The sequence below is a fragment of the Oncorhynchus tshawytscha genome, linkage group LG09 (genome assembly GCF_018296145.1).
Source record: "Oncorhynchus tshawytscha isolate Ot180627B linkage group LG09, Otsh_v2.0, whole genome shotgun sequence".
In the NCBI taxonomy this organism is placed as follows: Eukaryota; Metazoa; Chordata; class Actinopteri; order Salmoniformes; family Salmonidae; genus Oncorhynchus; species Oncorhynchus tshawytscha.
The window spans coordinates 45,699,838-45,724,410 of NC_056437.1; the positions used below are offsets into that span (position 1 = coordinate 45,699,838).

The window sequence follows — 24,573 nt, forward strand, 5'->3', positions numbered from 1 at the left end:
GTTCCTAAAAACATAATTCCATTTTGACATTATGGGGGTAGTGGGTGTAGGACAGTGACAAAAAAACTAAATTGAATCCATTTTAAATTCAGGCTGCAACAACAAAATGTGGAAAAGTCAAGGGGTGTGAATACTTTCTGGAAGCACTGTACAATTTTAGAAAATGTATTTGGTAAACAGTTCATTTTCCCTACCTTTTTCCCCTAACATCAGTGGTATCAGCGGATGAAAGGGAGTGGTGGGATGAAATAATTACGCTGATTCGGTTGCAAAAATCTTCTAAAAATGGTAGCAAACGGAATGGGGAGGAACCTACCTGAATTTGACCAAGAGAAACCCTTCTTTTACTCGGTTTGCTTCCGTTCATTATGGTAAACGGTTTCCGTAATAAATAAGCTCCTGCCATGCAGCTGGAGGAAAATAGTACGAGGGCCGGAGTGGAGAGCTAAGGATTGTCTTCTCTCCTAAGTCGTCTGATTGGTTCAGCTCCAAATTCAGACGGTTGAGTCAAACACAATGTGCCAAATAGAAACCTATTTGAGTATTTTAAAAGGGTAGTTTTCGTACCAGATTACTTTGACCTCAAATTGCGTGCATAGTACGCAACATGTGTGCAGGTTGGCAATACGAAAACGTATGCAAGGGATCATCAACTAAATTCAGCAGCGGGACAATTTTTTCTTGAGCACATGGTCAGGGGCCAGAACATAATTACAAATCATTTGACCGCAAGAACCCCAAACAGATATAATACTTAACCCAAACAATGATTTTAAACCTTGCTTACATTTTTTCTCAGAAAACTTTGGGGGGCCAATTAAACCACACGCGGGCCAAAATCGGTACATGGGGCGCGCCAATTGGGGAACCCTGATGTAAGCACTCACTGTTATAAGTCGGTTTGGATAAAAAGCATTTGCTAAATGGCATAATAATTATAGATCTTATATTAGTTACATACAGCTACCTGGTTTACCTGATAGGGCCAGCTTGTTGTGTTTGTGACACTCTTTGAAGTTCTGGTTGAGGTCCTCGGACACCTTGATGTCCTGGAACATCCGAGCCAGCTTATTCACGTAGTCAGCGGGCATGCCTACCTCCTGCAATCAAGGGTAGGGGACATTGGCGACGTGCTATAATTTTAAGTACGTGAGGTGGAACAAATGCACAAATAGGCAGCATGTGCAAACACACAGTATCTCCCTTCTCATAAGACACCGGCACACATGCAAGTACCCGTCTAGGGCTGTGGTAGGCTATGCCATATGGATGTGCGCTACACTCATTTAGCAGACAAGATTTGCTTAGAATTCCATGGCATTATAGTATGAAGAATACAATTGAACATAGCTGAATAAAATAGGACATTTTCTCCCCAAAATTTGCGAGGGAGTGCGCACATGCCGCTATTCAGTGTTGAGCGGTTAACAAAGAAATAGGTCCTCCTATATGCTTAATTTAGAGTTATTTATGTAACTTCAAAATGTTAATGTGTTAAAGAGCAGACTATATAGCCTAAGGCGGCATGATGGGACTAATGATGATTTGAAAAAAGTTGCATGAAAGGCATGAACTCTACTCGGTTTCCTGTGCAGGGTGCACAAATGTGTGGAATTAGTTGATTAGTGGCCCACAAAAAGAGATGTAATCCGTAGCCTGCACTCAAATAGCGAACGCAGTAACGTTTTTAATACGCAAGCGTAGGCGGCGCGACCATAAGGTTAGGGGAAGCTTTCCCTAATTATATTGCCTAATTAGCCTTCGCTTGTATACACACGGAATAAATAAAATATATATATTTTAAAAGTCACTACTAAAGCATGATTTGGTCAGAGTATTTAGCTTATTTTTTATTAATTGTTTTGGCTATAGGTTGGAAGGAAAGGCAATTTGAGCAGACTATTGTCGAGTTGCGACTGTCCGAAAAGTAGAGGCCAAGCCAGGCATATCGCAATATTTCAAAAATACAAATTGTGGGAAAACAGCTTGGAAAACAAATGGTTTATCCATCTTTGTTGGGTCAGTGCTACTTAAGTTTGTTTTTGGACAATCATTTCCACCTCCAGTTTGGATGGAGGTCATATTCTATTTGTCTCCCCTTCTCGTAGGCCTATTATATGGACAAAGTTGTTTTTATTGAGCTTTTTGTTAGTCGGTAGAGTAGCCTACCCTTGAAATTTGTCCTATTAAAAAAATATTCTGCTAAACTAGAGTAAAACCTCATGAAATGCGCTTAGAAAAAAGGCCAATTTTTTTCCTATGCAAAGAAATACACGTGTCTGATAAAGCCTAGGCCTAACTCTATGTAATACGCGCTCAGCCAGGCATTGAACAGTTTGAGAACAGTGGAGTTATATTATCAGCCCAAATTATAACTCTCCAATCTACTCATCACCTTGTGAATAGTAGGCCATCTTACATAAAAATCGGCAAAGATTATGCATGTGATGCTTTATTGTAAAGGTTCATTTATGGTGAAAATGATCTTCCCCTATGTATACCAGTTAGGCTACACCGGTTGTAAAGAAGATTCATGCGTTTCACTTTAAGAATTGAGCAATAAATATAGCAGCATGAGAAAGCTGGTATCCTATTTTAAATAGTGGTCAGTCAAAGCGCTTTTCACACAGAATTGCGCAATGACTGGGTTTATAAGAAGACGTTTCACTGGGCTCTGGGCTCTCTAACCATGTTCCAGGGGTCCTAGGCCTATAGGCTACGTTTGCAGTTATTTGGCCACTTTAGTTGATACAAACCATATAGGCCTATGGGCTAGGCTACATGACTTGTGCGACTATAATTTAGGAACAGGAAGGCGCTGTTTCTTGCCTTTGATGCCCAGCATGTGCACCATTCACAAGTGATAATATTGTCACCCAGCAGACTATTCTTAACTTAATCTGGTCTTTACATATACTAAATGTGTGAAATGAGTTCGATTTATCGGAACAGGGGCATTGGAGAAAAAAAAAATACATGTCATTTCTACACTTAAAATAGCGAATGGAGGACACTTTTCCCGTGGTTCATTTTCATGCCGGCCAGGTAGGCTATACTCCTGTTGTAAAGTGAAGCAATGTGCTTAATATTAGGAATGTTTAGAAATAGATAGTAGGCCTAGCCTATAGAAAGCTGATGGAACACTCTTTAAGAGGCCATCAATTCTGTTCTCACGCAATTGCACAGCCTATAGAAATGTTGCACAACATGAGCTCTCATTAAGTATTTGATTTGAATACATTTGCATTGATATCAGTGATTCGAGGGACAATAGTGTGCCAAGTACCAGGCCATTAGTGACTGGCAATTAGCAAGTGAGGTAGGCTAATAATGACCATCAGAGCAGCCTAGTTACAATGACTAAACGGTCACATGGAATTTGACTGGGATCATGACTGGAGACCACCGGTAATATGGTCACCGTAACAGCCCTACACCCACCCACAGGTCGTACCCGGAGCCACTCCACCATGTTCTCCTCGATTTCGCTGTCAGCGGAGATGTCCAGGATAAGGCGTCGGGTCAGATGTGCTTTGTGGTAGCGCATGAACACGTCTTTGTTCTGCACGTACTTCAACACCAGCAACTGCAGGAGAACACAGAACACCACCGTGCAATCAGGGTCATATTATAATAATATATGACATTAAGCAGACGCTTTTATCCAAAGCGACTTAGTCATGCATGCACACATTTCACATATGGATGATGGTCCCGGGAAAACTAAAACAAGAGTTTATTAGACAAGTTCAGGTAGTCTCTCCCGGTTTGTCTGTTTTCCTCTATTTGGTGTCTAATGAACATGACCCGGCTAAGATTGTCCCGTCCAAACAAGAAACAAGTGTTTGCAGATCTGAAAAGAATAGAGGTATAATACAGCATCCCTCAGTACCTGCTAAATCAAAGTTAGAAATACAGAGTATAAAGCAACGACCGCACTAAACTTAAAGACGAACTTCCATTAAAATCACATTAACAAACACCCATCTATTTTTGTGACTACCTGGACCTACCAAAGGTTTTGAATTGAAACATGGATTTGAATGAAAAGTATTTGAATAAACATTGATGTAAGAAGCGAACCGTTTCAAATATGTCGTATTAAACATCAGAAACACTAAATAGGTCAGGAGCCAGACAGAAGGAACAATTACAGCTACATTATTTCAATTATTTCCAGGCTATAGCCTACAAAGAAATGCATTGTGAAGCTTTTGCGAGTGCGACACAATTGTCTGGTAGGGACATAAAGCGTGCAGCATTTAGAGTTAATTAGGAACGTATTCAGACCCCTTCACTTTTTCCACATTGTTACGTTACAGCCTTATTCATGATTTCCACCTCAATCTACACACAATACCCCATAAATGATAAAGCAAAACGTTTTAGAAATGGTCGCTAAATCATTTTAAAAGAAAAACTCAATTACCACATTTACACATCAGACCAGAGAATCTTGTTTCTCATGGTCAGAGTCTATAGGTGCCTTTTGGCAAAGTCCAAGCGGGCGGTTATGTGCCTTTTACTGAAGAGTGGCTTCCATCTGGCCACGCTACCATAAAGGCCTGATTGGTGGAGTGCTACAGAGATGGTTATCCTTCTGAAAGGTTCTCCGATCTCCACGGAGGAGCTCTGTCCGAGTGACCATCGGGTTCTTGGTCACCTCCATGACCAAGGCCCTTCTCCCCCAATTGCTCAGTTTGGCTGGGCAGCCAGCTCTAGTGTGTGGTTTCAAACTTCTTCCATTTAAGAATGGTGGAGGCCACTGTTCTTGGGGACCTTCAATGCTGCACACATTTTTTTGGTATCCTTCCCCAGATCTGTGCCTTGGTACAATCCTGTCTCAGCGCTCTACGGACAATTCCTTCGACCTCATGGCTTGTTTTTGGCTCTGACATGCACCGTCAACTGAGGGACCTTACATAGACAGGTATAAATTCATTTAAAATTTGCCACAGATGGACACCAATCAAGTTGTACAAACATCAAGGATGCTCAATGGAAACAGGGTTTCACCGGAGCTCAAATGTCTCATAGCAAAGGGTCTGAAGACCCTCGCTTTACTTAATTAGGCAAGTCAGTTAAGAACAAATTCTTATTTTCAATGGCGGCCTAGGAACAGTGGTTTAACTGCCTTGTTCAGGGGGAGAAAGACAGATTTGTAACTTGTCAGCTCGGGGATTCGATCTTGCAACCTTTCAGTTACTAGTCCAACGCTCTAACCACTAGGCTACGCTGCCGCCCCAATATAAATAAGGCATGTCTTTTTTTTACATCGGCAAAAAAAAAGGCTGTAATGTAACATGTGGAAAAAAGGGATCTGAATAATTTCCGAATGCACTGTAAACATTGTATTAAAATCATTATAGTCTATAAATTGCACAATTAAACACATATGAAATGAAAAATGACTGTCTTTGAAATTATTTTTTGAACTAATTTTTAGAAACAACGGTTTGGCCAGTCTGGGACTTCAGGCTCATGCGATGGTTCCTGGAGTGCCGGCCAGCAGCGGAGAATATCCTCTCCACACTTGCAGAACCACTTGGGATGCTAAACACCCCTTTTTAGCCACTCTTGCCAGGTTGGGCAGAGAGGCAGTGTTATTTTTTTTAATATATGGGGCGGCAGGGTAGCCTAGTGGTTAGAGCTTTGGACTAGTAACCGAAAGGTTGCAAGTTCAAATCCCCGAGCTAACAAGGTACAAATCTGTCGTTCTGCCCCTGAACAGGCAGTTAATATCCTCTCCACACTTGCAGGACCACTTGGGATGCTAAACACCCTGTTTGGCCACTCTTGCCAGGTTGGGCAGAGAGGCAGTGTTATTTTTTTTGATAAAACACAGGTGCTAAATCAATGTGACTTACAAAGATGAGAACCAAGAGAGGGAGTTGCCAACCCACTGTTCCTAGGCAGTCATTGAAAATAAGAATTTGTTCTTAATTGACTTGCCTAGTAAAATAAATAAATAGGCAGACAAAGGTTTTAGGCAAAATAACCTAATCAAAACGGAAAGCTCATTGAAAGTGGGAATATGGCCTATTGTATAGATAATAGAACAAAATGTTTATAAACACTTTGCTACAATGATAGTTATTTCAGCATGAACACATACTTTTGGGAGAAGTGTCTTTTCAGACTCCACAATGATTATTTAGCCGTTTCATGTAGCCAGCGTGTAACTGCCGCCATATCTTGCGAAGAACAATGCCATCCAGTCAATAACCTAACAGTTTAGCACCGTGGCATCCAAGCCTTACACAACAGCAGACACTACATCACCGCACTCCCTCTTGGTTCTCATCTTTGTAAGTCACATTGATTTAGCACCTGTGTGTTTTATCAGTTTCTTTGTGAAAATATTTAGCCAACTGCATGACAGTATCTAAAGCAAGGGTCTATTAGCAGCACACAAGTAGACTACAAATGCATGCTGGGCCGGGCATGCCCTGAGCTCCTGAAGTGAGCGCAACAGGAGAGAAATTGGAGCGGGTGAGAAGGTCTGACAAAAAAAACACTGAAAGTTGTTGACTTGAGATATACTTCTGAGGGACAATAAACAATGATGTACGTCACATACGATTTCATCCGAGTACGCACGTGTGGCCGAAGCCTTAAGGAAAGCTTGCTGGAGTCATCAAATCATTACGCACACACACGTACCACTTCCTTGAGCTTGGCCTCGATCTCCTCAGATGCAAGTTTCTTGCTCAGCGGGGTTTTCCTCAGCAGCATATCACAGTAGTTGGCCAGCAACTCTGGACACTTGGACTCTGGCTGAGTCTTCAGCCCCACCCTGACAGACCGACAGTACAGAGAAAGTAGAACTCGTAAACTCACACGTTCAGTCATTCACTAATTAAGCAATTAACAGTTCAGAAGTGGAACTTTAAAAAACTTTTGTTTTAATTATTCAAGAAAAACACAAAAGATCTACCCCCCACCCTGTTGAATGCTCCCACAGGTTTATCAAGTGCAACATCAATAAATACTGTAGCAGCTTTCAACAGTATGCCGGTATCAATTTTGAATTCAGTGAAGCAATTAAAGCATACAGTAGAACTCTTACCCTTTCTGCTTCAGCGGAAGTTCCAATTTAAAAATAGTAGCATCATTCACAACTGCTTTGTAAGCCTAAGAGAAGGAAAAAAAGTGTTACATATAGTGACAACGTTGTGTCAATGTTGGACAAACGTTGACGGAACGTTGCGCTTACATTCATTGGCCATGTTGAATCAATGCTGGAAAAACATTGTGCTGACCTTGTCTCGGGCTGTGAGGAAGCGAGGGTCGTCCTGAAAGGCATCTTTAACCAGCTTACTGAAGCGGTTGAACAGGGTGAGGAGCTGCTCCACGTACTTCTCAGAGTCCTGCGCGCGCACACAGAGAAAAATACAAAGACTAGTGGATTGTTCCCGTCACCCTTCAGCAAATACGTCACAAAAGTAATATGTATTTAATATCTCTGTTAGTGTAACATATCTGTGCGCGTGTGTGTAAGCAGCTTATGTATGTGTAGCACTCACCGAGGTGATGGTCTCGGCGGAGGCCACCATGTCGGCCAGCCCAGCAGACATGATGTGTTCCTCTAAGTCCTTCAGCATGGGCTCGATGCCACTAGGCACCTTGTCCATCAGAGAGAACATGAGATGGAGCTCTATAAGGTGGAGGAAAGCTAGTCAAACACTGTCCATGGTAAGATACTGAAGCTAGACTATAGATTCTAGTTTTCTACTTCTAGATTATAGTATCAAACAAAGGGTACGCAGCGGCAATTGATGGCCAGATTTCAATAACCAGTATTTAGAGGTTGGTTTCCGTTGACTGATTCTCCAGTCAACATGCTTTTTAGTTCAGGACTATGCTTCATCTATGTACAGTATACCAGCCCTTAAAGTTAAACATCACAGTGGTGGTATATTATTGTCAGTTAGACTTTACAGTCAAAGGCCTAGTTCTAGATCTTACTGCTATACACCAAACAAACAGATGCTCCACAAAAGGCACACATTGGTTAGTGACACATAAGTAGGTAGACACCTGGTTAAAACTATCAGGACATACACAATACAGGGTGGGATTATGGTCAGACACTGATGTTTGAGGGGGGTGATGATGACAACGTGTTGAATGACACACGGAATGGGCAAAGGCAGCGTCTGGTTGGTTGACGAGGACAAATTGAAACAGGAAGTGGAGGACGGTGAGGTCATTTCCTGGTTTGCAAACCTGAGCTGGCCGAGCCTTTGGTGCCGGGAGCGCTCCGGCCGTACTCACTCTCTGTCTCGTTTCGCCTGATCATCCCTGGACACTCGGCCAAGATGGTCTCCTTGAAGGACGTCACCAGGGCGTTCACGCAACACTCCATCAGCTGAGGGGGAATAGAAAAACCATGGGTCGCTCATCTCTTCATCACATATTTCAAAATCTAATTGATTTGAGGCCTTTTTTTAATGTTTAATATCAGCAGGTGTCAAAGTGGTTTTACAGTGACCCGGCCAAGAACCCAAAGAGCAAGGATAAGGAGAATGTCAAGAAAAACCTAGAGGGGAACCAGGCTCAATCATATCAATAGCAGGGAGGTAATGTTTTTTCACGGAACGGAAACGTCTGTAGTGTCCGAATGGTTTAGGCTACAAACTTGTATAAGAAATACGAGACACAAACTCAGTGTTCTCCATTTCACTCTACGACCGCCACAAGTGTCACGGGGCTCGTCTGACGGTAACCCAGTACCGGGCCGAAAAATACATTTCCACATCAAAGGTATACTGGTGATTCCCCCAGAGCTCTCTCTCAGATATAGGACACAGTCAAAGGAAGCATGTTTTGAAGTATCTTAAATTCATTGCGTTTCCACAGGCTAATAGCAGTAAGGCCAAATTCAATGTTTATTCAAATCTTTTTTAAATTCTATATACACTATGGTTCAAAAGTTTGGGGTCACTTAGCAATGTCCTTGTTTTTGAAAGAAAAGCACATTTCTGGTCCATTAAAATATCAAAATGATCAGAAATACAGTGTAGACATTGTTAATGTTGTATTGTAGCTGGAAACTGCAGATTTGATGGATTATCTATATAGGCGTACAGGGGCCCATTATCAGCAACCATCACTCCTGTGTCCCAACGGAACGTTGTGTTAACTAATCCAAGTTTATCATTTAAAAAAAGCTAATTGATCATTAGAAAACACTTTTGCAATTATGTTAGCAAGGCTGAAAACTGTTGTTCTGATTAAAGCAATAAAACTGTCCTTTAGACTAGTTGAGTATCTGGAGCATCAGCATTTGTGGGTTCGATTACAGGCTCAAAATGACAGAATCAGAACGTTCTAACACCCATCACTCTATTCTTGTTCTGAGAAATGAAGGCTATTCCATGCGAGAAATTGCCAAGAAACTGAAGATCTACTACAACGCTGTGTACTACCTTCACAGAACGCAAACTGGCCCTAACCAGAATAGAAAGAGTGGGAGGCCCCGGTGCACAACTGAGAAAGAGGACAAGTACATTATTGTGTCCACTTTAAGAAACAGACACCTCACAAGTCCTCAACTGGCAGCTTCATTAAATAATACCTGCAAAACACCAGTCTCAAAGTCAACAGTGAAGAGGCGACTCCGAGATGCTGGCCTTCTAGGCAGTTGCGAAGAAAAAGCCATCTCTCAGACTGGCCAATAAAAATAAAAAGATGGGCAAAAGAACACAGACACTGGACAGAGGAACTCTGCCTTGAAGGCCAGCATCCCGGAGTCGCCTCTTCACCATTGACATTGAGACTGGTGTTTTGCGGGTACCACTTAATGAAGCTGCCAGTTGAGGACTTGTGAGGCATCGGTTTCTCAAACTAGACACTAATGTACTTGTCCTTTTGCTCAGTTGTGCACCGGGGCCTCCCACTCTTTCTATTCTGGTTAGAGCCAGTTTGCACGGTTCTGTGAAGTGAGTCTTCACTGACATTTACAACCTCTCCCTGACCGAATCTGTAATAACTACATGTTTCAAGAAGACCACCATAGTCCCTGTGCCCAAGAACACTAAGTTAACCTGCCTAAATGATTCCGCCCCGTAGCACTCACGTTAGTAGCCATGAAGGGGTTTGAAAGGCTGGTTACGACTCACAACACCATCATCCCGGAAACCCTACACCAACTCCAATTCGCATACCGCCCCAACAGATGATTCAGTCACACTCCACACTGTCCTTTCCAACCTGGACAAAATAAACACGTATGTGAGAATGCTGTTCACTGACTACAACACAATAATGCCCACAAAGCTCATCACTAAGGGAATAAACCCTTCCCTCCGCAACTGGTCCTGGACATCCTGACGAGCCGCCCCCAGGTGGAAAGGGTAGGCAACAACACATCTGCCACGCTGATCCTCAACACTGGGGCCCCTCAGGGGTGCGTGATTAGTCCCCTCCTGCACACCCTGTTAACCCACGACGCCGTACCCAAACACGACTCCAACACCATCATTAAGTTTGCTGACGACACAGTGGTAGGCCTGATCAGTGACAACGATGAGACAGCTTATAGGGAGGTCAGAGACCTACCAGTGTGGTGCCAGCACAATAACCCCTACCTCAATGTGAGCAAGACAAAGGGGCTGATCATGGACTAGAGGAACAGGCCCCCATTAACATCGACGGGGCTCTAGTGGAGCGGGTCGAGAGCTTCAAGTCCCTTGGTGTCCACATAACCAACGAGCTATCATGGTCTGAACACACCAACACCTTCCCCCCTCAGCAGACTGAAAAGATTTGGCATGGGTCCCCAGATTCCCAAAAAGTTCTACAGCTGCACCATCGAGCATCCTGACCAGTTGTATCACCAAATGGTATGGCAACTCCTCGGCATCTGACTGTTAGGCACTTCAGAGGGTAGTGTGTACGGCCCAGTACGTTGCTGGGGCCAAGCTTCCTACAACCCAGGACCTAAACTCGGCAAAAAAAGAAAACGTCCTCGAACTGTCATCTATGTTTCTTTTAAGCAAACTTAACGTAAATATTTGTATGAACATTACAAGGTTCAACAACTGAGACAAACTGAACATGCTCCACAGACATGTGACTAACAGAAATGGAATAACATGTCCCTGAACAAAGGGTGGGAAAAATCAAAAGTAACAGTTAGTATCTGGTGTGGCCACCACCTGCATTAAGTTCTATAGTGCATCTCCTCCTTATGGACTGCACCAGATTTGCCAGTTCTTGCTGTGAGATGTTACCCCACTCTTCCACCAAGGCACCTCCAAGTTCCCAGACATTTCTGGGGGGGGTGGCCCTAGCCCTCCAATCCTACAGGTCCGAGACGTGCTCAATGGGATTGAGATCTGGGCTCGTCGCTGGCCATGGCAGCACACTGACATTCCTATCTTGCAGGAAGTCACGCACAGAACGAGCAGTATGGTTGGTGGCATTGTCATGCTGGAGGGTCATGTCAGGATGAGCCTGCAGGAAGGGTACCACATGAGGGAGGAGGATGTCTTCCCTGTACCACACAGCGTTGAGATTGCCTGCAATGACAACAGGCTCAGCCCGATGATGCTGTGACACACCGCCCCAGACCATGACGGACTCTCCGCCTCCAAATCAATCCCGCTCCAGAGTACAGGTCCCGGTTAACGTGAATCCGACCATCACCCCTGGTGAGATAAAAATCAAGACTCGTCAGTGAAGAGCACTTTTTGCCAGTCCTGTCTGGTCCAGCAATGGTGGGTTTGTGCCCATAGGCGACATTGTTTCCGGTGATGTCTGGTGAGGACCTGCCTTACAACAGGCCTACAAGCCCTCAGTCCAGCCTCTCTCAGCCAATTGTGGACAGTCTGAGCACTGATGGAGGGATTGTGCATTCCTGGTGTAACTCGGGCAATTGTTGTTGCCATCCTGTACCTGTCCCGCAGGTGTGATGTACCGATCCTGTGCAGGTGTTGTTAAACGTGGTCTGCCACTGCGAGGACGATCAGCTGTCTGTCCTGTAGCGCCGTCTTAGGCGTCTCACAGTACGGACATCTCACTTTATTGCCCTGGCCACATCTGGCTCCTTGCAGCATACTGAAGGCACGTTCACACAGATGAGCAGGGAGCCTGGGCATCTTTCTTTTGGTGTTTTTCAGAGTCAGTAGAAAGGTCTCTGTTGTCCTAAGTTTTCATAACTGTGACCTTAATTGCCTACCGTCTGTAAGCTGTAAGTGTCTTAACGACCATTTTACAGGTGCATATTTAATTGTTTATGGTTCATTGAACAAGCATGGGAAACAGTGTTTAAACCCTTTACAATGAAGATTTGTGAAGTTATTTGTATTTTTAGAGTTTAGTTTACTCACTGCTTGTACAGAGTTACATTCACGTCTTGTCTCCAAATAGCGCAACGCCCGTTTCTCCTCCTCTCTCAACTTAGTGTCTGCCTGTTAGAACGCACAGAGATACACATGTTGGTTCCCCCTCAGATGGATAGCCTAGATTACAGACAGTTGCTGAGAAATAGAGTTGCAAAATTCCAGTCACTTTCTCCAAATTCTCAGCTCTTCAAGAAATCACAGTTGGAAGATTGCTGAATTTCCTGTTTATTCCCTCCTGTTGCCAAATATTATTTTGTAACCCTACTGAGAAACTACAACGGAACTGCAGAAACAGTACTTGTCTCATACCGATTATTTTCGACCTCTGTTATCTCTGAAATCTAAAACAAACCCTAGCCACTCACGTAGACCTGAAAGGATCGGATATGTTAAAGCAGTGTGGTCATTGGTTCACCTTGCCATCTGATAGGCAGCATGAGACTTACGCCATATGGCTTACACCTATGCAAATGTTTCAAATATACATGAGCATCTGAGGGGTTTGGACTTGGCATGTCCATTTGGAATTCTGCTTATAACTTGAAGTGTGGTGTATGATCAAGGGGCCTTTTTAGGGTTGCAAAATTAGAGTAAATTTACAAAAATTCCCAGGTTTTCCAGAAATCCCAGTTGGAAAATTCCTGGAAAAGGGAGAGAATAAGCAGGAAGTCCAGGAGTCCTTTAACTATAGAGTTTCCAGAAAACCATCTGGGAATTTTAGAAAAGTTAAAGGATCCTAGTACTACTCACGTATTTCATGTAGTTCTGTACTCCGTTCTGCTGCAGGTAGGAGGGGGCCTGTGTTCTGTAGAATCTCTCAGTGGAGTCCATGTAAGCCTTCTCAAAGTTATCCCTGTAGATCTGCAACTTATTGTCTGGGTTTGAGCACAGGTTCACTGCAGAGGGAAAACAGGGATGGAGGTGCCCAGGGGCCAATGTCATTAGCATGCAACGTTTTAGAAATTAGCATTTCTTAATGGATGAGTCCAATCAGTCCCTTCCGGTTTCAGTAGGTTCTCTTCCGTTTGGTGAGTTATGAACACAACCCAGGAGAATTACAGGCATCTTTGTGGAGTGGGGTTAAGACTACACTTTTGTCATTCACACTACATAGCTAAATTCTAAAATGTTAGTACCTCACATTTTCATGTACAGCCTGCATTTGTCATTGGGGGTTTCACACCAAAATTCACATTGAAGGTGAATCCAATTTGGCACAGGGATTTGGTGAATCAATCCATTGGTATGGTTTACATACACCAAAGATCTGGCTCGCGTTCATTACACACCATTCTCTCACAGCTAAAGACGACAGTGATGTTTTGCTCACCGTAGGACTCCCTGACGCCGATGACCAGCTGAGAGTCGAAGGCCTCCCCCAGGCGCTCGGCGTGCACCAGCTTCATGGCGCTGTCCTGCAGCCTGTTCTTGATGTTGGAGAAGATGGACTCATTCCACGTGTCCAGCATGAGCTGAGGGCATATAAAATGAAGTTTAGAAGAACATTACTTTGTCCATATATCTCAAAAATGTCCATTTGTCTTTTTGCGTAATCTAGTGCCTTGCTCAAGGGTACAACTGCAGGCGATGGCATGATTTGACAACAGCATCCCTCCTGTTATGACATTCTGTCCAAGTCAATCTCGGGATTTGAACCGACAATCCTCCGGATGTCACTACATTCTACTCTCACTACATTCTACTCCCCTTGCCACCCCAAAGCTACAAGGTAATAGAAGATAGAGTACATTATACATGAGCAGGGAAAGAGGGAATCTATAGGCGGCAACATTTCCTCATGCCAACTGGAAATTCTCTTATATCATTACAAATACAACCAAATACTGCTGCTGCCCTGTTTGCAATGTGATCTTTTTCCCTCAACTTCTTGTTGCTACCCAGTTAGCACGTGATCATCTCTCGCATTCCCATCCCATTTCTTCCTCCCCATTTCCTCACCTTCCGTACGATGCTGTCCTCAACGTTAGACTTCTTGTTGCTGCCCTGCTTGCCCATGAGCGTGATCTCCAGCTGGCAGAAGGGTTTGGGCAGGATGTCGCACTGTGTGAAGAACTTCCTCCACTCCACGATGTAGGCCTTCAGCAGTGCCGTGTCATCCTGGTGACTCAACACCCGCTGTGGGGGAGAGCGCAGGGCCCTGTTATGGACTTTATGGCGTTGAAAAACTGGGGGTAATAGACAGTCTGCTTGGTTACTCAACACGTGAGAGCAGTTGAGGGCATTGTTATGGATTATATAGCATTGAAAATGTTGGTTCTCAGGGGTAGGCTAGTAGACTGCATGGTTATTCGGTAGCCTACTGTCACAGCTAGGTTGATAGCTAGCTAGCATTAGTAGTACTCAGCGAGGGAATAAATAGCACAGTCCATTCAATGGTAGCAAGACCAAGCAGGCCTACCTACCACTTGTGCTTGCTTGATGAAGTCTAAGATGTCCGCCTTCAGGGCTTGGTGGATCTTGGCCGGTCCCTTGTCATCCCATAGGCATACTGCATGGACGTCTCTATGGAAACCAAGAGATCGGATGAGGGAATTGGAGGTGAGGGACATGTGGTTCAAATCATCTGCCAGTCTAACAGTTGAGACAGGCATTAACGGAAACGCCTGGAGTTAACAAAATGACAGGATTTTCTCTTGGGGTATAGTCTATTAAGTGATGCGAAACATTCCGAATGTTGAAGATCGAAAAAGAACGGATAGAGCAGACACCACAATTCCTTAATATATCTGTCAGTAAGGCAATCTGTTCTACACCATACATTTGTTTTTGAACGTTTTGCAACAGGCTCTTGGGTCATATTCACTAGGAACCAAACTGCCTGGACTTGTCAAATGAGAAACACTTGTTTACAATAGCAGTTGCAAAACTTGGTGTGCACTAATGAATACAACTTCTGTATGACAGAGCACATGAACATGGACTGCGTGGCCATACTCACGAGAAGAGGTCAAACCACTGCTGCTTGGTGACTGACTCCTGACGGAGCAGCTTCAGAACGATGGGACGCATCAAATCCCACTTGTCCTCAAACTGGAGGGAGCCTTTGTTCTGGGTGAGAAGGGTAGAAGTGTCACCTCTGGCTATAGGCTGCCTAGCAGTTATGACAACACCAGAGTGAACCGCAATTGTATTTACTTGATCCTCCTTCTCAAAACGGAATATCATATGTTAAGAACCTCAGATGTTCTACTCCAATGTGCTTTGAGAAGCACATGAGAAGGGAGGATGAGAGAAATCAAGGACATACAATTGATATCATTGACATCCCAGTGGTTGCTTTTATGTTTAGGCACTAGGCAAGTTGGCCTACTTTAACATTAGAAACAACATGTGCCGTTAGACAAGCCATGCCATCAGTTATCAACCCACTATCTGAAAGGTGCTTCAACCCTGATTTACTAGCATCTGTTTTTCCAGGATGTGTAACTGCATCCAGTCTACATTAGGCTCTTATGTGAGGGAATGTTGTATGTAGTAGTAGACATGACTAGTTATAGGTCCTCATCAAATAGGCCTACATTGTATCACATATCAGTAAGCTAGCCCCACAAAAATATATGTAGAATCAACTTTGCGCCAGTGTGTCCTGATATATAATGTTATCGTAGCTAGGTAGCTATCGGATGTTGCTGGCAAGTAGCTTAACCTACCTTTGGTGTCTCGAAAAACCAAATCTAGGCAGTGATTCAGTGTTTTATCAGACATAACTACAGTACTGTAGCTCGCTAGCTAGACTGATACAGTAGAGTTAATGCTAGCGGGGGAAAAATGAGCAGACACTAAGTTAACGTAGCTTGTTACTGTGCCATCAGTGCCAGATGTCTAGCTAGCTAGCAGCAAACTAATGTGTTTTCATGAAAAAGACGATAATTTGTGAAAACGTTAACGAATTGAGTTCCTTAGTAAACCATAGTCATGTAAAGTTAAATGATAGTGTTAGCTAACTGTTACGAATCTAGTTCGAATCTAATTAGCAACAGGCTAACGAACGTCAATGAGAGGTGTACACAGCAGTCTTTCATTGCTAGCAAGGCAAACAACCTCATAACACCTATATTGCAAGGCCATCTTCAGGTATGTGCGCTTAGCAACGTGGAGTAAGATATCCACAACTATGCAACAGACAATGATTCATGTAACGTTAATCAAATGTATTGAATTGAGCAGCCTCCTACCTTTAGCAAATTAGACGTCGCCATGTTCAGGAATACGAACATGAACTTATTCCCTCGAACAATCTCGCGATATTTACGGTGTTGTAGTCGCTAAAAGGATTTTTAACAAAATCTGGATAAAAAAATGCATGTTTCCTGATTGATGGTTTATCATCATATTCCGTTTTTTTTTATTTTTTAGCTAGACTAAACCAAATCCATACGTGTAATTAAAATGAATGTTGAAATAGTCTAATAATATACACTTATCAAAAAAGAATGTCACCCACTAAAAACTATGAAACACTGGAAAATAAGTAATAATATATTGTGTGCAGTGAAATGTGTCTAAACATTAATTAAAACATTTAATTTAAAATAGCTCGTAAAATCAACAGGTGATCTCTCCCTGTGCGCTGCGACCGAGGAAATTAGATCATTTTGGAGTCCTAGTCTCGCTCGGCACTGACGCATTCGAAATAGCATACCAACTTTACTTTTGGACAAACAGAAAAAATACAACAGGCTAACGCAGGTAAGGATCTTTACTATGCTATGCGAGAGTTACGGTATCATACCTAAAAGGGCATGAACGTTTATAAATATTTTTTTCAACATTTTTACATATGCTCATTTCAAAAGTATGACAAAGTGTCTACAGGCCTATGCCAATAACTCATATATACACTTGCCATTTGGTTTCTTAATGTTATAGGCTCATGGAAAAACAGTGATACAATTCATATATAGGTCTACACTACAGTATATTGCATGAAAATTCAACTTCCATCAATTCTTAATTGTCAAATATTAACTTTCTGAGTATTCACTCATATAAGGATGATAACCTATAGTCAAATTGTTATATCTTATATATATATATAGTACCAGTCAAAAGTTTGGACACAGCTACTCATTCCAGGGTTTTTCTTTATTTTTTACTATTTTCTGCATTGTAGAATAGTAGTGAAGATATCAAAACTATGAAATAACACGCATGGAATCATGTAGTAACCAAAAAAAGTGTTAAATATATTTTATATTTGAGATTCTTCAACGTAGCCACCCTTTGCCTTGATGACAGCATTGCACACTCTTGTCATTCTCTCAACCAGCTTCATGAGGTAGTCACATGGAATGCATTTCAATTAACAGGTGTGCCTTGTTAAAAGTTAATTTGTGTAATTTCTTTCCTTCATAATGAGTTTGAGTTGGTATACAGAAGATAGCCCTATTTGGTAAAATACCAAGTTCATATTATGGTAAGAACAGCTCAAATAAGCAAAGAGAAACGACACTCCATTCATTACTTTAAGACATAAAGTTCAGTCAATCTGGAAAATTTCAAGAACTGTGAATGTTTCTTCAAGTAAAATCAAATAAAATTTGATTTGATTTGAAGTGCAGTCGCAAAAACCATCAAGCGCTATGATGGTACTGGCTCTCATGAGGACCGCCACAGGAAAGGAATACCCAGAGTTACCTTACCTGCAGAAGATAAGTTAATTAGTTACCAGCCTCAGAAATTGCATCCCAAGTAAATGCTTCACAGAGTTCAAGTAACAGACACATCTCAACATCAACTGTTCAGAGGAGACTAGTAGTGGTTTCTTTGCAGCAATTTGACCATGAAGGCTGGATTCACGCAAAGGACACAATAAGAAGACTTGCTTGGGCCAAGAAACACGGCCATTGGACATTAGACCGGTGGAAATATGTCCTTTGGTCTGATGAGTCCAAATTTGAGATTTTTGGTTCCAACCGATGTGTCTTTGTGAGATGCAGAGTATGTAAACGGATAATATCTGCATGTGTGGATCCCACCGTGAAGCATGGAGGAGGAGGTATGATGTTGTGGGGGTGCTTTGCTGGTGACACTGTCTGTGATTTATTTAGAATTGAAGGCACACTTAACCAGCATGGCTACCACAGCATTCTGCAGCGATACGCCATCCCATCTGGTTTGCATGTAGTGGGACTATCATTTGACCAAGAAGGAGAGTGATGTAGTGCTGCATCAGATGACCTGGCCTCCACAATCACCAGACCTCAACCCAAATGAGATGGTTTGGGATGAGTTGGACCACAGTGTGAAGGAAAAGCAGCCAACATGTGCTCAGCATATGTGGGAACTCCTTCAAGACTGTTGGAAAATGCCAGGTGAAGCTGGTTGAGAGAATGCCAAGAGTGTGCAAAGCTGTTATCAAGGCAAATGGTGGTTACTTACTGAAGAATCTAAAATATATTTTGATTTGTTTAACACTTTTTTGGTTACTACATGATTCCATGTGTTATTTCATCTGTGTTTTTTCTACAATGTAGAAAATAGTACAAATTAAGAAAAACCCTTGAATGTGTAGGTGTGTCCAAAGTTTTGACTGGTACTGTACATATAATACAGTATAAGAGAAAATTATCTTATTAAACCCTAGGTCTAGCCTACTGATCACATAGTGGGCTAACTGGCAACAGTGGGTTAAAAACGATGCAACAGGCGCAGAGAACTGCAGGAGAGTGAAATCGACACAAGACAAAGTTTTGAATGCTTCAAGGACGGCAAGATATCAGTTTCTACACAATAACATAGGCGTTCTTATCATTCCACCATGGGATATCATTTTGTTTATATATATATGTCTCTCTCAGGCAAGGGCAGGTCCGAACTCAGAACACCTCACAGTCTGCTTAATGAGATCCCCAAACTACTTTTTTTATTTGTTAACATTTTGTATTAGTTCTTATATCTCACGAAGTTGATGGATGTTGCAGTCTAGCTGTCATGGGTGTTGTCTAAACTCTAAATATTGCAACATTCTGGTCAAATAAAAATACAATTGTATATGTCACGTTAGCCGAATACAACAGGTACAACCTTACTGTGAAATGCTTACTTACAAGCCCACAACCAACAATGCCGTTTAAAAAAAATACCTACAAAAATAAGAATATTATATAATCTGGTGGTGATGATGAGGTGCTGAAGTGCCTTATCAAATATCAAAACTGTCTGCATCATTCCGCTGTCGCCCGAAAGGAGTCCCTTCAGCACCACATCATAGTTTGGTTGCAAGCTCATGGGCTTGATCAAGAGATTGACGTGACACAACAGCCTCTTGGCCAATCTCAGAAGAGGAGGCGGTCCTTTGGGCCTGTCGTAAAAAACAGTGGGTTAGATTTACCCATTGAGGTGCCTGCTGATGTATTTGGCCACGAGAGTTATGCTATGTCTTTTGAGCGCTCGATTTAACCGTAGCTTCAAATGAACGCCGAGGAGACTTTAACCTATGCAGGTAGATGAACTACCATATTCTATTTAATGTCTAGATATTTAGTCTGTGGCGTGCGTGACGATGCCTCGCAAGATTTGCTCGCGAGTGTATGGTGTTATATGATTGTAATTTTGTATCATTGTAGTCGCGTTACATTTGTAGTCTAAAATGTTGTAGTGGCTGAAAGTCTTAGTATTGTGTGTTCGGTACTTGTTACTTTATTTGGCCACGTGTTTTAATAGGAAGGTGTGACCGTAACTAGGTTTCCATCCAATTTGCGACAGACAATCTTTGGAATATTTGAAAGTCTGTATTAAACAATATGCACATTTTCCCACCAGATATGTTTCCATCAAACTGCCCTTTGCGGATAAAAGGCTGCGCGTGATGCTGTAGTACACACATAGCTTTTGCAGGTCTGGGCACATGCGCTCTAGCCAACAGCTCGCAGGTACAGTCTATTTACATTGAGATTTTTATGGATAAGGGCGATATTATTTGTATTTGTCAAACGGCATCGATCATCATGTCAGCAGAATAAGACCCTCGAAATGTATTGCATAGGGGTATGAAGCTCATCACCTTGCACATTCATCACCCTGTGAAGTTAATCAATTTCATCTGTAGCCTAACAAACTGCAAGCTTTCCCGTGTCGTAGTGGGAGGACCACACAACATATCGCGTGACTCTAAATTTACTTCGATATGATGGCTATAATAACCCTTTCCGCTAAAATCTAAGTAGTAAGTCAACGTGCCTAAGGTGCTCTGTTCTTCTCTTGAAGTATTTACTCATAAAGGCGTTTCCACCGCCATTTCTAGATTATTACATTTTACACACACAAACAGATCCCACTACGTCGAACGAACAAATTGTATGTTGGCAATTTATACCATTTTTTTTTTACCGGCATTTCATGTTTCCATCAGCCTGATCGTGACTTTTTTTTCATGTATCAGGTAAATCATTCGCATGAAATGGTTGGATGGAAACGTGGTCAACATATTGTGACAGGATGTTGATGAATGTTTCAGATTGTGACAGCCCGTTGAGTAAAAATCCTGTGTTTGCTGTTTTTAGTTTAATTAAATGTTTATCATCTACAGAGGAGCAATTGCACACCATGCACAATAGTATTTGTGTTGTTGTCATCCACAAATCTAAATGTTTTCTATTAATAAAAACATTAAAATCAGATTTAAATATCTGATTTGGGCTATTGAAACAAGCGATGCCCGCTCACTTTATCACACCACCAGGGGTACTGCATGAAATGTCTTCCTTGATTAAAAACCTTTCGTATTAAAGGGCTGGGAATAGTTGAGAGCTGTAGGCTATAAAAACGTAGGCCTAATCTCCTTTTCAAAAAGTACTAATCTGGCATGAAAAAGATTGACACATAAAAACATAATTAGCAGTGTTACCTTCCTTGGAGTGCCTAGTTGAGCACAATATAATGAGGCCTAAATTCCAGGGGAGATTACTGCACAGTGCTTGTCTGGGTCTTTGATGCAGACATTGTTAATAAAACTGTTCAGTTCCCTCTATCGCTGTTTCATCTCTCTCTCATTCCCTAATCTGTCCCCTCCTTCTGTTTTGTTGGGGTTCTCAGGGATACCTCAGAAGGAAATGGATGGTTCTGAGCCTGCAGAGAGCTCTGACTGTGGACATGGAAAGAGCTGTTGGACAGCCTGTGCCAGGCTGCGCAGCTACAAGCTGAAGGGCATCTTCACATGGTGAGCACAACAAGACAAACAATGCACAGACGCAACAGGCCATACACAGATGCAACAGGCCATGCACAGACACAAAATGGGCATATTATTCTACAGTACATACATTTAAGTGATTTATTGATTGATGTTAACATGACCTTGGCAGGCGTCTGCTGAAGACCATCGCCATGGGCCAGGCCCTGTCCATGCTGATTTGCGGTACGGCGGTCAGCTGCCAGTACCTAGCGGAAGCGGGTGTGGAGACGCCCATGCTCCAGAGCTTCCTCAACTACGTCCTGCTGCTGCTCACCTACACGGCCTCGCTCAGCCTCAGAAAAGGTCAGAAACCGCCGCCCTGAATTCTACACATGCTAATGCTAAAGTACATTGACTGAGTACATTGACTTGCATTTGTTTTTGGTCCAAAAATGCCAATATTAGTAAGAATCATCACCTTTGTCATTATTTGCAGGGGCCAGTTAGAATATTTTAGAAATGCATCCTTCCTACAGTTGATTCCTTGAGGATATCATATTTTTATGCATACTTTGAAAGGTGAAAGCAAGGTTACGCCACCTTATTACTTTCACCAATTCAACCAATTAAGATCAGTCATTACTTCAAGGAAGAGAGGATGGAACGGAGGATGGAGGTATTCAAACAGGCCCTGGTCTTCCTGACCATACACTAGCAGTAGAGTTTGAAGCCACATAGTTCCGAATCTAATTGGTGATATTTGGGAATCCCACCTACTGGGATAAAAAATAGTGATTATTATATGGGTTGTGTTTATTACGGCATGCAAGGGAAATGAAAATGGGTGTTTTTAAGTCCTTGTAGTCTTTTCATGTTTTAGACTGTTTTCATCCGTTTGGTGCCCAATGAACACAACCGTGGCCTACACAGAGACTAAAACAACAGTCCTGCTAACTCATAAAATATTACATTTTTTGTCTCACTCTGGATTCTTGCTTTGCTGTTTTAACAGGTGATGGGAATATATTACAGATTTTAAAAACAAAATGGTGGCGGTATTTACTTATGGGACTGACGGACGTGGAGGCAAACTACACAGTGGTGAAGGCATACCAGTTTACAACGTTGACCAGCGTACAGGTAAGAAATTACTAATACCATTGCTTACTGTGTTTTTTGGGTGAAGAATGACTCACTAATCAATGTATCTAGGACCTAGGTGGTACATTGAGTCACCTGACTGGTTTTTCCAGGTGTGCCACAAATGAATATTTAAGTGCCTTTTAGGGCTTGGATGTATACCATATTTTACAATGTACCACAGTGGAGGCTGGTGGGGGGAGCTACAGGCTCATTGTAATGGCTGGAATGGAAAAATGGAATGGTATCAAACATATGGAAACCACACATTTGACTCTGTTCCATTAATTCCATTCCAGCCATTACAATAAGTCAGTCTTCCTATAGCTCCACCCACCAGCCTCCACTGATGTACCGGTATTGATGCACAGACCAGTTTGGGTTTTTACTTTGCCTTCTATAACGGTATTTTAATGTTTTGTTTTGTTAAATGTGACATGCCGTGTATAACCTCCATTTTTATAGTTTACACGCAACTTGAGTCATTCCTCTCTCTCTCTTTTTCTCTATCTGTCTCTCGCTCTCTTCCCTCTCCCCTCATGCCACTTTCCACACAGACCTAGCCCCGTCCCCTGTCACTTATGGAGTGCATATGTTGTTGTTTGACCACGAGACACTTACATTCAGTCAACGATATTGTTTCCACATAGCTTCTTAATATAAACCCTCAAGCGTTCTATAATTACTCTTAGTTTGTTTCTTACATCTGTAAACAGCTAGCTAGTTTGTATTTTCTTAGTAAGTTTTAGCTAAATTGTTTTAGCCACTAATGCTAACAGCTAGTTAGTTGTCTAGCTAGCTAATAAATGTACTGAGTCAGCGCAAACGTAGCTAGCTAATACAACCTGATACCACTGATGGTGTAAGCCTAAATCAGCATATTTGTGCAACAGTAACTTCTAAATCAGTGGAATAGGCTTAGCGTGACTATATTGGCTACATGAAGAAACGTTTTAATGTAGCCAAAGATTATAGGGTCCCCTAGGAAACACTGACCAATGCTTTGGTTTCAACCCTGTCACAATAACTCCTCCCTGGCATTTTCATTCGTTGACATGTCAAACAACACTGTATTCAATGTGTTATTTATTCTAACTATAGAATTAGAACAAACATTCTATTTCCAAGATTCCAACAGTGCACCCAATTGTTTTGATCTAAATCGCAAGTCAAATCACAAATGCAACATTTGGTTAAAAATAAGGGCAATATTCTTTGCCCATAATTTCCACACTAGGGCTGCACAATAACTAAAATGAGTGCAGGAAATGTGGAAATGTTATGAGGAAAATATTTTGGGTTGAATTGAACAGTATAAAACAATCAGAATGGAGAAAGACCCATAGAAATGACTTAGAATGTATGTGTTGCCACCCTAGGGTTATGCATTACTCACAAAGCAAATGTAGAACTTGTATTATTCGAAATAATAAAATACGGTTAAAAATGTTTTTAAAGGCCTCCCGGGTGGCACCAGCTGTGCCACCAGAGATTCTGGGTTCGCGCCCAGGCTCTGTAACGGGCCGCGACCGGGAGGTCCGTGGGGCAACGCACAATTGGCCTAGCGTCGTCCGGGTTAGGGATGGTTTGGCTGGTAGGGATATCCTTGTCTCATCGCGCACCAGCGACTCCTGTGGCGGGCCGGGCGCAGTGCGCGCTAACCAGGTGCACAGTGTTTCCTCTGACACATTGGTGCGGCTGGCGTCCAGGTTGGATGCGCGCTGTGTTAAGAAGCAGTGCGGCTTGGTTGGGGTGTATCGGAGGACGCATGACTTTCAACCTTCGTCTCTCCTGAGCCCGTATGGGAGTTGTAGCGATGAGACAAGATAGTAGCTACTAAACAATTGGATACCACAAAATTGGGGAGAAAAGGTGGGAAAAATTCAACAACAAAAAATGTGTTAAAAATAGAGATATCATATTTTGGCCATATCACCCAGCCCTAAG

General features: G+C 42.4%; 2 protein-coding genes across 12 annotated transcripts in view; one reads left to right on the forward strand and one right to left on the reverse strand.

Moving 5' to 3' along the window:
* Positions 1-16,608, reverse strand: part of LOC112258039 (cullin-5) — a 46,796-nt gene extending 30,188 nt beyond the window's left edge. For 3 of the 9 annotated variants that reach the window (XM_042326947.1, XM_042326943.1, XM_042326949.1), the window contains exons 1-14: positions 16,547-16,608; positions 15,310-15,419; positions 14,774-14,873; positions 14,310-14,486; positions 13,681-13,822; positions 13,101-13,246; positions 12,336-12,416; positions 8,230-8,371; positions 7,527-7,657; positions 7,263-7,370; positions 7,070-7,134; positions 6,664-6,796; positions 3,455-3,586; positions 968-1,100 (exon numbers count right to left, since the gene is read on the reverse strand). In XM_042326947.1, the coding sequence (XP_042182881.1) occupies positions 968-1,100; positions 3,455-3,586; positions 6,664-6,796; positions 7,070-7,134; positions 7,263-7,370; positions 7,527-7,657; positions 8,230-8,371; positions 12,336-12,416; positions 13,101-13,246; positions 13,681-13,822; positions 14,310-14,486; positions 14,774-14,873; positions 15,310-15,419; positions 16,547-16,588 (1,642 nt within the window). In that variant the 5' untranslated portion in view covers positions 16,589-16,608. Of the gene's footprint in view, positions 1-967; positions 1,101-3,454; positions 3,587-6,663; positions 6,797-7,069; positions 7,135-7,262; positions 7,371-7,526; positions 7,658-8,229; positions 8,372-12,335; positions 12,417-13,100; positions 13,247-13,680; positions 13,823-14,309; positions 14,537-14,773; positions 14,874-15,309; positions 15,420-16,546 lie in introns of those variants that run through there. The other 6 variants (XM_024432095.2, XM_042326944.1, XM_024432094.2 and 3 more) reach the window with 6 other exon arrangements.
* Positions 16,609-16,957: 349 nt separating this feature from the next.
* Positions 16,958-24,573, forward strand: part of LOC112258041 (solute carrier family 35 member F2-like) — an 18,619-nt gene continuing 11,003 nt past the window's right edge. The window contains exons 1-5 of one of the 3 annotated variants that reach the window (XM_024432101.2): positions 19,669-19,815; positions 20,136-20,245; positions 21,408-21,531; positions 21,677-21,849; positions 22,499-22,626. In XM_024432101.2, the coding sequence (XP_024287869.1) occupies positions 20,221-20,245; positions 21,408-21,531; positions 21,677-21,849; positions 22,499-22,626 (450 nt within the window). In that variant the 5' untranslated portion in view covers positions 19,669-19,815; positions 20,136-20,220. Of the gene's footprint in view, positions 17,061-19,660; positions 19,816-20,135; positions 20,246-21,407; positions 21,532-21,676; positions 21,850-22,498; positions 22,627-24,573 lie in introns of those variants that run through there. The other 2 variants (XM_024432102.2, XM_024432100.1) reach the window with 2 other exon arrangements.